The 14,380-nt window shown below is 35.2% G+C and overlaps 1 protein-coding gene across 6 annotated transcripts in view; it reads left to right on the plus strand.

Annotated features, from left to right (window-relative positions):
• Window positions 1-14,380, plus strand: part of LOC136800382 (dedicator of cytokinesis protein 3-like) — a 31,726-nt gene that overhangs the window by 14,232 nt on the left and 3,114 nt on the right. For all 6 annotated transcript variants that reach the window (XR_010845701.1, XR_010845700.1, XR_010845699.1 and 3 more), the window contains 13 exons: window positions 434-491; window positions 1,003-1,134; window positions 2,522-2,632; window positions 3,487-3,573; window positions 6,656-6,760; window positions 7,635-7,721; window positions 8,191-8,245; window positions 8,933-9,011; window positions 9,540-9,624; window positions 9,977-10,063; window positions 10,667-10,843; window positions 11,190-11,273; window positions 14,028-14,162. Coding sequence is in view for 3 of the 6 variants with exons in the window: in XM_067057027.1 (XP_066913128.1) it covers window positions 434-491; window positions 1,003-1,134; window positions 2,522-2,632; window positions 3,487-3,573; window positions 6,656-6,760; window positions 7,635-7,721; window positions 8,191-8,245; window positions 8,933-9,011; window positions 9,540-9,624; window positions 9,977-10,063; window positions 10,667-10,843; window positions 11,190-11,273; window positions 14,028-14,162 (1,282 nt within the window). In the remaining 3 variants the exon portion in view is untranslated. The remainder of the gene's footprint in view (window positions 1-433; window positions 492-1,002; window positions 1,135-2,521; window positions 2,633-3,486; window positions 3,574-6,655; window positions 6,761-7,634; window positions 7,722-8,190; window positions 8,246-8,932; window positions 9,012-9,539; window positions 9,625-9,976; window positions 10,064-10,666; window positions 10,844-11,189; window positions 11,274-14,027; window positions 14,163-14,380) is intronic.

Here is a 14,380-nt window from a genome sequence, read left to right on the forward strand (position 1 = left end):
TGAGTTTCAAGCCCGAAGGGCTAGAGGTCAATCTCCTTGGTAGGATTTGAAGCCAACAAATCCTACCAAAGTTGCGTGGCCTTGAGCGACCCGCCTGGTTTTTACACAAATGACAGATTGAAACTAAAATTTACCGCTTCATTTTGAAAAATATATCACTCGAAAACAAAGGAATTGCTAGATTCAATCCGTCATCAAAAATACGGTGCATATTTTAAGGCTTCAATTTTTCTTGCCTGAGAAAGGTTAGAGATTGACCTCTAGCCCTTCGGGCTTGAAACTCAATGGTTGAAAGGTGTATTGGGCACGCAAAGGGTAACTTCCTTGTTTGAATCTTTGAAGAAAGATCTGATCAAAGATCTAGATAATGATTGATGTAGCGGATTTTCCAATCAAACATAACAAATTCTGATGATTTTCTTGTATTTTATAGATCAGCCAATTCTGAAGGAAACTTGAGTTTGAAAATTATGTGCACTCATAGATTGATGGTATGGAAACGTCTTTATAACATTATAACTTGTCTTCCATTCTGCGGTATAATTCTGTCAACCTCGATGCCCTGATATTAACTAACACCTTCAGACCTTAAATTTTAATTGGTTTTAAGTTTGATATACCCTAATAACCCTGGAGGGGACACATTAGTGTTTTTAGGCTTTCCAAAGTGCACTATAAAGGTCAACAGCGAGAAGTTAAAAAGGGTATAGAAATTGAGAAAAAGATTAAATTTTGGAGTAAAGTTTTTGCAATTTTTGCTCTTAAACGATCAGAAAATTCTCAGAAAAATGCATAACAAGACGACTTTTTATAACATTGGGGCAAAATTGTTTGATGAAATTTATCTGCACTGAAAGAGTATAACTCTCCGACCTAATTCTAGCTGTACAAATCTTTACGCTTTCAAACCGAGGACCCCCCGGCCCAAAAGACCTCACATTAGCTGTTGTTTTTCCTAAAAGACTCAAAAATGTTTACTTTAGATTTGTCTTTCTGTTTTAGGACTTTTACCAACGGTCGAAAGAATTCGACATGTTTTTCAAATGTATTCATAAATTATCAGATCTTCATCTTGAATGTGGTTGTTTCACAGAAGCAGCACTCGCGTTGAAAGTGCACGCGGATAATCATGAGGTACTTACCCCTCACCTGTATAAGTTGACACTCTCTAATTCGATATTCTGTTACCTTATCAGGGAAACTAAAAATGTCGGAGTTTTATTTAGTCGGGGAAAAAATTCATCGGGGAAAAATTGCGTCACCTAGAGGCATTTTCGTCACTTTCCCCCGACCAAAATTTCAAATTCGTCATTTTTCCCGACCAAATTTACAATTTAGTCACTTCCACCCAACTAAATTGTCCAAATGAAATTGTTTCCTTCACTAGCTCGAAAATAGATCTTGTAATTCGACGTTTAAAGCACTAATTTCGGTTAATAAAAGCGTAAAAAAATTGGATTTGAATTTTGGTTGGAGGGAAAAAATTTAGTAAAAGTTTTTGTTGAGGACAAAAAAATCGGGTGAAAGTTTTGGTCAGGTGATAAAACGTCGGGGATAAATTTCGTCGGGGGGAAATTTCTTCACCTCCTCAAAATTTTCGTAACTTTCTCACGACATTCTTTTCCCCGATAAGGTATTCGATAATTCAGTTTTTTTATCATAAGGAATGTCACCTTCAAATTTTTTAAGAAACTGTTATAGACAACGCCAAATTTTTGAGATTCTTTTATGTACCTGTTTTCGATGAAAATATGATTTGCCTCGAAAATTAAATAGAGACCTTTAAATGTGTTTCCTTCAACGTGTTCGTGTTTTTCGTGATACTCAGAAAGTTCGATTACACGTTTTTTATAAGAACAAACTGTATAAGAACTTAAGGCTTCCATTGCCAAAATATTAAGAACAATTTGACAAACATTTTAAGGCTTTTTGAACTCTAATTTTCCTCTAAAAATAGCCGAATTCCCGAATAGACGTCCCCCCGCTAATTGTTAAGAGAAAAAAATCCACCCCCTCCCGCTCTTATTAAGACCTCCCGCCCGCTAAATAAATTCGAATAATTCAATATTTCATTACAGTGTAGATATACCTTAAACTTGTTAATATTTTCCTTTTTGTTAGTATTGGTTCTTATTTTACGTGTGTTCATTTTTTAAAGTTTCTTTTTTGTTTTTGAAATTGATATCAGTTTTGTCTTCAAATTACCCCCCTCTTATTCCATCCCTCCCCCCGCTTATTAGAATTTAGAAAATTTTCCTACCCCCTGCTTATTCGGACCCCCCCCCCCACCGTCTATTCGGGAGACAAGAGTAGTAGGAAAAATTTTTCACACGAAAGCCTTCATTTCGCACTTTTATACCTGATGTTATACGACCTAGATAGAGGTTTTTCGTTTTTGGCTTTAATGGTCAGCTAAAGAAGCCTACTTATTCATCAAAAAAAGACGTTAAACATCGATTGAAGATTGAAGATTTTCTTTTTTTGCATAACATCCCCTTGCATTTCTTCATTTACTTTTCAGTGGAAAGAAGATGTTCGTTTGGAAGAATTTCTTATTTTTCCAACACAAACAGAATGGGAAAGAAAAGAAGCATTGTGTCTGAAAATCATCGAACATTTTAACGAGGGAAAGGTAATTACAATACCTCATAAGACATTTTGTCCTCCCCGGGTTTGTCCCAGGGAATACACGCTTTTTTTTATAAGAATGGTGTAAATCCATTTCACCATGGATATTCTTAACTGTTTTTGAAAAATCATCCTAAAATATTCTTGCAGCATTCTTAGGTTAGGATCCTAATTCAGACGAGATTAAATATTTAGTACATACGTCTCAAACATAAAATTGCATTTTTGTGAAAGGAGTGAGCCTTACTTGGGGTAAATTGACAATTTATAATTGAAAATGCTTTAGAAAATTAGCTTGAGTAGCAAAATTCCATGATGGTGATATTCTTAGCATTGTTTTTAAATTTTTGGCCATTTTCATCATGGACATTCTTATAAAGTGTATTCTTATATAAAAGCGTCTAGGCCAAGCCTAAGTAGTCTATTACAGTCCCTAAATTAATTGACAAAAACAGGTTTTCTTTTATTATAATAAATACATTTCAAGATAGGATAATCATTGATATTACAAACAATTTGAGCCTTAATAATTAATATAGCTTTAAATAATAAGACCTCCATAGCCCATCTTTATGATTGAACATTGAAGAACATTGAATGCGGTATGCAAAATTTACGGAACTACATGGTGATTAAAAAAACCGCACCCCTAGATTTTTTTATGTAACTTTATTTTTATTCATCCTATCGCTTTGAAATTTCGAACCCTTTTTCCTTAGTAAATTTAGTTTTTATGTGAAATTTGAATGTTATAGCTTATATATTTATGAAGAATAAGAAGTTTGAAAAAAAGTACCAGTTTCACAAGTGAACAGAGGGGTTTTTTTTGAATCACCTTGTACGTTATCTATTCTACAGGAATGGGAAATGGCGTTGTTGCTATGCAACGAATTGATGGAACAATACAAACAGAAAAAACAATTTCGTAAACTCGCTGAAATCATGGTAAGGACTTGGTTATTTGACTGACAAACCAAAGTACTTTCTAGAAGATGTAGTCCATCTAAAATTTTCATTGTTCTTCCTAACGTTTAATAGATTTCGACGTTCACCATCAATGTCTAATTTAGGTCGAGTCTTTTTCTCTTACTCTACTCTCTTAAAAGTTTGGATCAGATATTATATACATTTTGAGCTACATTATTGAGCATTTTTTAGTTTTCTTGATTCTAAAATCTATTTCATAGATATTTGTAATCAGGGTGTCTTTTGTAGTGCCAATACGATCTCTAATTTCCTCAACATTCATTTCCTTCGGTAAGAAAGATTCGCGGATTTCTTCCAAGAGGTCTAAGACGGTTCTTTTTTCACCATACTCTGGTAAAATTTCAAATCTCTCCTCGACTCGATTATCTTTTGCAAAGTGAAGTCTAATGACTAGTTTTTGTTGCAAAGTTATCTTTGATTGATCCAGAAACTTATAATCTTCGACTTTTTTTGTATCACACAAAATGTCTTGCGTTTTTTGGTCAATGAGATGTATGTTTTGGAGGGGAATTTCTGTTTTTGCTTGTATTTGCTGCTTCACCTCTTCAATGTAGTCAGAATCATTGATAGATATTCTAAACCATGACTGATAACGTATTTGAGGTGATATTCTGAGCATGAATGGCTTTTTATCAATCACCAAGCTAATAGATACGTCTCTTAATGAATTTATTTGATTTTCAAGAAACACATCTCTAGTCAGTTGATTCTCCATCAATTTTTTACCTTTATAAATCAAAACTTGGTCATCAACTCTGATATTAAATTCTTTTTGAATATGAATTTTCACATCTCTTATTAACCGAAAGTTTTGGAACTTCAACTCCACTGTTTTTGTCAAGAAATTTAATCGAAATGTTGATATACAGTTTATATTGTAGCTATCACATATCTTTTGTGAATCATGATCGCCACCACTCAATGACGTTAGATATATTCGTTCCCAGTCTTTGGAACATTGCTCAGCCAAACGCGAAATTTTATAAGAATCGTGCAAAATCCCCTCTTGTCCATTTGTCAGAATTTGTTCTTTGACCGATAGACCTGTTTTCAACTTAATAATCGATTTAAGGTTTGAAATCAAATATCCTTCGAAAATTTCCACAGTAAGAACTTCCTCGGCTGATCCATGATTGTTGATTGTCATGATTGATAATGTGTCCTTCTTCGGTTCTCCCAAGTTTTTATTAGACATGATTGAAATTTTGGGTTTATATTCAACAACCATCATATACTTGTTTACTTTTAAACCATAATTCACTGTATTGCTGTAATGGTAATCTATTGTCTCACAATCATCCAACGGGTGCCATTCCATTAATTGACTTTCTCGCTCAGCGGGACGGTCTTCACGAAAACGATACAATCTATAATCTTTAAAAGAGAGTCCGGTTTTTTTTGACACTCTTTGTTTGACATCTTCGATGTAGCTGGACGGATGAATATCAAACGAACAAATCAAAGTTCGCCTTTCTGTGTTCAAAGACCAGATTTCGATCCTTCGTCGGTAACAATTTATACTCGGTATATTGCAGCGGTCGCAGGTGGTCTGGGCCCATGACGCTCCTTGATTATAAAATCCACAGTCGATGCAGTACGATTGGTTCATTATCAATTTGTATTTGAAATGTTTTTGTTGAAACAGTCTCCGAGAACTGCTATTTTATTAGCCATACTTATCCTTTACTTTATCAGCTTGACAATCTCATATAAATGCCTTGCGTCCGCTTTTTATCATCTCTTATCATTTTTTGTTTTGTGATATTATCAGATCAAAAAAAAGAACTAGAGATTTTTATCTTAATCATGTGATCGTTTCAAATGAATTTGCATTATATTGTACGGTCGACTTCTATTAAATTAAGTACAAAACATAAATGACAAAGAAAAGACAAATTACAAAAATTTATCCTATTAATTTACTTCGCATAAGATTGTCTGAATTCCAGCTGCACGTCACAAAGAAAATTGTCAGGCAGCAAAGACATTTTTTACAGATTATATTTTAAATCCTTTATATTTCCTTTGAAACAATTCTTCTGTATTGTTCCTGCTGATTTTCAAGAAAGGAAATTCCAAACGAATTACGCATTACCAAGTTTCCATATAGACTAGAGTCTACTTTTGGCTGAACTTTGCTTTTTGATATTTTTTTATGACGTTGAGTCCAGTGAAGTAGACTAGGAGCGTTTGGCGAGGTCGCCATTTTGAGAGAAAATCTTAAAAATCCAAATAACAATAAAACTATTTGGAGTTAATCAAAAATGAGAAACAAACATCAATAACAGATTTGAAATCCCTTATTCCCAAATAAAAACATTGCTTCATAACGTTTTTACCTTCCAAAATCAACTAAAATCTGACTGTTTTACAGTCCGCATAAGCAAAGGCATATTACCATATACTACCGGGCCACTTAATCGCGCCATCCAGTCTATAAAAAAAGCTTTAAGTGGACCCCGGGCTAGTTTCCATAATACTAAAACACCTTAAAAGCCCTAACATTTTTAGCATTTTCGCTACCGATTTTATAGACTAGTAAACTAGTCGGTTATTACTTATAAGCTTATAATAAAACTGTCAATCAAATAATGTAAACACTAATTAAATATTCAGCGCGCGTGAGAGAAAAGGAAAATAACCGACTAGAAGCTACTTCCAACGCCTTTTTTTCTTCACCTAAAATCGTAAGGAGAGACATACAGATTTCTGTATGTCTGACCCGTGCGGAATTGCATTTATTTTTCTTTCTGTTTATTGCATTTTTAGAAATGCTCATTTATTTATATGTTCCCATGTTCAATGTTACTATGAAATAAAAAAAAGTTGTAAAATTAAACAACGTTTTTTGAGGGAAGTAGCTTCTAGTCGTTGAAATTCAGAAAAGAAACGCAACTTCACCAATTTGATTCTTTTTATTTGGAGCTTGATTTTTTGTATATGGGTCTGTCAGGTCTGTTTTCTACGACTAGTTTACTAGTCTACCGATTTTAGCTCTCTGCTCCGTTTTTTTTTCTAAATTGAACATTTCTTATTTTAGCACAAACAAGGGAATCTTTACGAAGCAATCCTCGATAAAACACGTCAGCCTCCGACATACTTTAAAGTTTCTTTTTATGGAAAAGGCTTCCCACAATATTTGAAGGTAAATATCCATTATGGGGACAAAAATGTTTCAGGCAATGAATTTTCTAATAAAAGTAAAAAGATCTCGCCCCTTAATCTTTGTGACCGCATTCGAGGCGACTCGAACGCTTCCTTTTCCTATATCTGTTTATCAGAAGGAAGAGGAGTTGCTGAGCGTTAAATAAAGAGTCATCAAGTATGCCATTTTTCATTGACCCGGCTGGTGGTCTTAACCCACAACCATTGAACATTCAGTGCAGTATAGTAGAATATTATTTTTATAATGCCTTAGCACTCTATTTTCACCATGGCCCCGACTAGCCGTTTGAAGTGAGGCCAAGATTTTTAAAAAATCAGTAAAATAAATTAAAATTTTCACTTTTTTTACCCCCCAAACACGTAGTTTTTGAGGCTTCTGATTCAAAAAAATAAGTCTACAAAGAAATAAGAGGGCAATGAGCCGCGTTGGTCTCCTTGCAGCCGGGGTCAATTCACGTATTTTTATAGTACAATCACGGTCATAATATTGGGAATTTTGGTTGATTCCTCGTTTTCAGCGAAAAAGTCGCTTTTTGGCAAACTGATAAAATTATTCGAATGTTTCAATTCGGGAGGGGTTTTTATAGACTTCCAGTCTATATTCTGAGCCCTATTGGACCATTCTTGGAGTTTTGGTCTTAAGTCTAGCGTTAAAACTCAGAGTTAAAACTCTACCCGTCCAACCTAATTTAGAGCGCTTCCAAATCGTTTGTGGTTGTAAGATTTCGTGGGAATTTCCCTTTTTTCTCAAATATTATGACTTTGATTGTCATCATCAAAGATAAATCCCTCGCGACATTAGTATGACATAAGGTGAATAATTTTCAAAAGTTTCTTTTCTCTGCTTATGACAGGATGAAGTGTTGGTATACAGAGGACAAGAATTGGAAACATTGGCAGGCTTCACCAGTCGTATATGCACTCAATTTCCTACAGTGAAGGTATGTTTTTGATTATTGTCACTATTTGTTGCTTATGCCACTGTTATTTCAAATTCCAATAGATAGGTTTCCGCAACTTCTAAACTTTTCAAACCCATAGATAGTAAAAGTAGCATGAAGGACTATTACGTACTAAAAGTGTATTGAGGACTACCAAAGGCTCTAGACTATCTAGCTCTTTAAAGACTTTCAAACACTCTCAACTTAGACGCCCTCTTTCGTGCTTTATTTCATTATCTAGAGGTTAAGTAGATAGCGAAATCACGAAAATATAGCAGGCTAGTTTTCCTATTTTTCACGAGCCTGTTACATTATCTATTAGGCTTCTGCTCATCCTCTAACGAAAAGAGTTTCTTATAGATAGGAAGTATGTCTATGGAGATCTACGATTTAGACTAATTATCCATCCGTTGTCATGTTTATACGGGTGTACGTAATCCGCTCGCAATTTTTCGTTTTTTAATGACAGGTAATTTACAAGAATGGTCGTCCGGATGACGAAATTTTGAAAAGCGATGGACAACGTATCTTTTCATTCGTATTTCATAGATATTTGCTAATAGTAAGGGGCCAACCCTCTGTAGCATATCTTTCGTGGGAATCAACCGCATGTGATTGGTTCGAAAATAGATAGGATTTTAACATTTTTTTTTGAGAGGGTCCCGAGAATATTTGGCCTGGTAAGCTGTAGGCACTGGCTAGGTAAGCTAGGTAAGCTGGGTATCCACTGCAAAAAATAAGTTCGTATATCGCGAATTTGTTTGTCGCGAAAAATAAATCTAGACACATGTCTGGAATTAAAAACCTTTTGTTTTATTTGCCGAAAAAATAATCGATGAAAATTAAAAACGTTTTCATTCTACATCACTTATCATTTTTACTTTGTCGCAGACATATATTTTATGGCCAAAAAACTGACGTCCTTGGTAAAACCCCCAAAATTGGCGATTTTTCACAGACGAATTAAAGAAAATGATTGATACCTTTGGATAGAACAACAAATTCTGAGCTACTACTTTCACAAGATTTGGCCTTGAGTATGAGCTTCCTACTTCCTGCTACATTTCTCCTAATCCTTGCGATGAATAAACAGTTAACAATTTAATAGGGATGATTAGATTTTACTCTAATAAGAAAAACACCGACCTTTCTCCTCAATGAGTAAAAACTTATTTGCTTAATTTCTTTAACTGGTTAACAACGACTTTCAGACATACAGATTTGTACAGTTCTTCCAATATCAGAAGACGCAGACGAGTTTATTCAATCTTTTAATGAAGATACGCAAGCGTAAGAAAATTTCTGGCTAAATTTCTGACTACTATACTAAGGACGACGGGGAAATCGTAAAAGAGGAGGGTCAGAACATTTAGTTTAAAACCCGAAGGGCTAGAGTAGAATCTCTAACCTTTCTCAGACAAGAAAAAGTGAAGCTACTTTATTTCCCATCCAGAACGCGCCTAGAACGCGCCACAATCATGACGACGGATTGTATCTAGTGGTTCCTTTGTTTTTGAGGACGACGGATTGTATCTAGTGGTTCCTTTGTTTTTGAGGACTGCGTTTTTTTCAAATCTAGCGATAGACTTTACTTTCAATCCAGCGTCTGTGTAAAGCTACGCGCAGGCGTTCTGGATGGGTAATTAAGTGGCTACATACATTTCGTCTTCGTGTATCCCAGGCTTTATTACGTTGCTTTTAGATGTCCGTCATGTTGGAAAGGGAATATCAACTGGCATCACTTAATATTTAAAAAATACACTGGGAATGAGGTTGGGCGGATCACAGATTTATAATGAATTTTCTTTTGTGTTTTAGGTACTACCGGATAAATAATGTCGAAAAGTTTAGTTTCAATCGTCCTTTCCATCGAGGTGAAAAAGACCCTAAGAATGAATTTAAGGTAAATCTATTGCTACTATATTTTTCTGATGGAGAGCTGTATGAATTTTATCCATTGTCTCAAGTAGCGAAGGCCTATAAACGTTGGGATAATATTGCCTCTATCAGCTTCTTCCGTATTCACAGCATTTCTGAAAACTCTAAGCAACTCTACATCTTTAAGAGAACATTTTGTATGTAGCTGATGATTGTACACGTGAAACTTAAAGTACTACATACAAAAAAATAAAGTTTTCAATTTTTGTTATAAGGCTCCTTCTGGTAGAGCACTTTGTTGTTGTTGACAATCATTTTCAACTAATTTGATATCTTTTGATAGAAAACTGTTTTAACCAATTTGAATTCAATTTCAGACACTTTGGTTGGAGCGCACAACACAAACGGTCGAAAACAAATTCCCGAATATTTTACGATGGAGTCGCATTGTCAAAGATGAAAAGGTTTGAAATTCTGAAGATCATTTTTCTTACCTCTTAATATCCGTTATATTGTTAAAATCTTGGGTTTTTCAGTGCTGTTTTTTGTGCCAATGTCGAGTATATTGGACATGGGTTTTATAGGCCCAACTTGAGTTAGAAATCGTCATTTTTGGTCTAACTCGTTGGAATCAGATTGTGATTCATGGCCAAGCAAAGAAAAATTCAAAAGTGAGTCTTTCCAGCGAGAGTTTATAAGCTAAAAAGTCAAAAAATACCCCCCTTTAAACTGGGCACCTTTCCGTCATTCAGCCAGGTCCGCGTAAGGGACTAAAATGGGCGATGCCGAAGGCACCCAAAAGAAAGGAGACTCTAAGCTATCCAACGAGCTATGAACGAGCTTCTAACTCGTTTTATATCCGGAGATATAAGCCTTTAAAGTTTGAACTAGGGATTTTCTCAAAAAAAAATAAAGGGTGATAATTTATGTATATAATTTTGAAAGAATTGGGTTGTTTTTTAGCATAAGAACGGAAAAGAATGTAATTGCAAACATTGCTTTTGAAAATCAACGTTTCCAATGATTTTATGACTTTGAATGATATTCCATCCTCCCATTTCTCATAGATTGAATTACCGCCCATTGTCAACGCCATCGAAATGATCTGTTCCAAAAACAAAGAACTTCAATCAAAAGTTGATGACTACGCACCTCTTATGAAATCGAACGCCAGTCAATTAAGCATGGTCCTTAATGGTGTCATAGATGCAAATGTCAACGGAGGAATTGCTAACTATCAAAGCGTAAGTGGAGATGACCTATTTTGGAACCTCTCACAGATTTTCGTGAATTGAACATCTTGACATTAATCAACTATCTTGACATGTGTCAGTCTCGTGAAGCTAACTTTTCTTGGATTTAGTATTCATGATATCGACATCACACCATAGTAAAAGAGCTGATTGGTTGAAGTGACGTAAAATCAGTCAATATCTCATATGCAACCAATCAGATATTGGGTCAGTGATGTAATGTTTGAAGACATTGCAATGGTGCATATCATGAATTTTGTATTCAAGAATCTTATTGTTAAGATGGTTGTATCTGCCTGACCAAACTTGTTCACTCTTTTTGTTTTGTTATTTGAAGGCATTTCTATCACCTGAATATCTAGAGGAGAATCCAAAAGACGAAGAAAAAGTAGAAGAACTGAAAGAAGCCCTTATAGAACAGGTATATATACTTGCCAGAATCAATTTTTTATTCTTCTTTTGTTGGTGAACTTCTCAGAATTGCTCGTTCTACGTTACTTTTCGAGGACTTGAAAGTTAAAGCCAAAGTTTTTATACAAAGAATGCGATGTCAAGGTGCTGAAAACGCAAAGTTAGATTGCAGTCTTTAACGGGTTATAGTTCGTCATTTTTCAGAATTTTCAAGATTTCAACTCTCTCAAGATTCACTCGTTCGCCAGCTCTCGCGGTGAGCGGTCACGGTGTACGGGGCTTCGAACCGGGTTCTAGTCCGATTTTTTTGATTCTCATTCTTTCCCCACTCTTTACATCTTATTCTTTGAACTGTAAAATGTGTGTGAGAGCCACAGGGTTGGATAGTGGCAATCCAATCCCAGTTTTTTCTCTTCTAGTATACTTTCTTCAACGTTGTGGCAGAAACGTGTCAAAGGTGTGGCAACTTTGTCTAGTAGAAAGTATATTTCTTTTCTCATTGTTATTTTAGTTTCTTCGGCTGGTTCCGTGGTTTTTACGTTTTAGTTTATTTTATATTATATTATTGCGGGCGTTTTATACTTTCAATATAGTGAAGATATGTAATATCTGTCATTTTAGAAAAAGAAAAGTATTGATATATAAATAACTCAAACTGATAAAAACGAAAAAAGTTAAGAATATTTTTGTTAATTGTGTGTATTTACGATTTTTTTGGTATTTTTTATTTTTTAATCATTCCGAAACAGAGGGTAATTTAGCAAAAAGTTAAAGGGAATTTAAATAGTGGTATGTGAAAGAAAAACCTAATCCAAATAAAGATAGAAGAAAAGTAATGGTGGAGAAACAATGAATTGCAAAAAACTTTTTTGATAAACACACTTCCGTAAGTTCATCAAAATACATACAAAATGGGGACAAATCCCGGGGGGGGTACTAGGATTGATGGGTGTCGGGTATGTGCGTGCCAGACCTCTGGACCCTTACCCTTAGAGAGACTGAATTTTGGTGAAAAGGTGACCCTTAGAGAGACTCAGTGTAGAAAAACCCAACCCTTAGAGAGACTTTTTCACAAAAAATTTCTATAATGGGCCAAAGAAATTCGATTTTTAAAAGAATTTCTCCAATTTTCGAAAAATTTCTCTAATTTTTGAAAAATTTTCTCACTTTTTTTAAAAATGTTCTCACTTTTTTGACTTTTCACTTTTCTTTGACCCGAGTTTGTGAAAAAACCGACCCTTAGAGAGACTGATTTTGACTTTTGTTGTTTTGGTAACCCTTAGAGAGACTTTGGGAGGGTGAAAAACCCTACCCTTAAGGCACGCACATACCCAGCACCCATTTTTGCCTAAGTACCCCCCCCGGGGGACAAATACAAAAGCAAACACATCAAATAAATACATAAACAAAACAAAACCCGAAGTCCCAGACTTGTGACTGGCATAGTGACTTTCCACGTGTTTAAGGGCCCACACTCAGTCGCCTTCGGAAAACATAGTAGAAAAAGGAACTGACCAGCAGCTTCCAAATAAATAACAGACAACAAACAGACACTACAACAAACATAATCTTACATAAAAATAGAAAAAATCACACAAAAACTGAAAAGAATAGAATCGTAAGTTGGCCGAGAACCCGGTTCGGCGTGCCGCGACGGGAGAACTGCACAGGGCAAAGAAAAGTAGGAAATGAATACCTCCGATGCTAATGCTGATTCTTTAGACAGAAAAAAAAAAAAAAAAACAAACAAACAAACAAACAAACAAACAAACACACATACACACATACAATACACAAGAAACAATTTCACAATTTGAAAATATGTAAAAATTCTTCGACGGTTTTCCCATACTTCATAAAACAGTCAGGAAACCTGGAAAAACATTTGACAACTTGCTTCTTCAAGAAAGCGTTTGAAGCACCCTGGTTTCGCATTCGAATGAAAAGCTCAGTGACTCTAGGAGTCAGATCTTCAAACATGAGTGTGCTACGTGCTATCCGTAAAATTTCTGAAAAGACGGATCCATAAAAAATGCACGATGGGATGTTACTGTCGGCATGTGGCATCCTTACAATGAAGAAGGGAAAGGCATCTTTCTTATCAAAAAGTTTATATCTATAAATATTGTTTTCAACGGTGATATCTAAATCTAAAAACGATGCATGGTTTCCATGGTGCTCAACTTTGAGATCTAGTTCTTTAGGGTAAATCTGTTTGTAGCAATTATGAAACTCATCTCTGTCATTTAAGGCACACAAATCATCAATAATATATATATATGTGAAGAAATTCAAAGAATTTTTGTCCAACTATCTTCTCTCAGGAGATTTGGGTGGCAGCAGAGCAGCATACATTCATTTCGTCCTTATTGGGACTCGTCGGCACTGCATACTGCGCCCTGGCTAGGCAGATCGAATCGTCTAGCATCTCACGCTATAAAACTAATTGTGGCGCAGACTAAAAGAAGAAGTAGACAGAAGGGAAATTCCCTGGGGAATTTTGTAAATGACTCCGGCCGGAAAGCCGGAAAGCCTCGACACTACATATACATTATATCTCGGCCTATGAAAGGTCCTTAAAGTCGAGGACTATTCTAGCTTTATTCTAGGAGACAGGAAAAGTCGCAAAATGTTACTGGAATTGCTTTTTGAAATTGCTTTGCTACTTTACGTTACTGTGTCCAAGTGCATACATAACCTACCGGACATCTTGTCCAAATTAGAATTTCCATTAATTGACACACTTTTTTTGTTATGTTTCTAGTCGAACATTTTGAACGATGGATTGAAAATACATGAATATTACGTCAACGAGTCGTTACGACCATTCCATGATAAAATGATGCTTATGTATTCTGCTATGAAAATCAGTATCGAAACAGGAAAACCAATGGAATTGGTAGGTTTAAAGCTCAAATCAGCAGACTGTATCCCACCTTCTTTTCTAGTAAGATTTTAACATTTAAAAAGTCGTCCACAGTAGCGTGATAGGTTGACTAAAATTCGGGCACACTGGGGAGGCGATTTTAGAAGATTTTGATTTGGGTGCCCGCTATGATAAGAAAATATCTTTAAAAATAACGTGAGCGAAGCGAGCACTAAAATTTTGGGATGTTT

Source organism: Clytia hemisphaerica, unplaced genomic scaffold (assembly GCF_902728285.1).
Source record: "Clytia hemisphaerica strain Z4C2 unplaced genomic scaffold, Clytia hemisphaerica genome assembly, whole genome shotgun sequence".
Lineage (NCBI taxonomy): Eukaryota > Metazoa > Cnidaria > Hydrozoa > Leptothecata > Clytiidae > Clytia > Clytia hemisphaerica.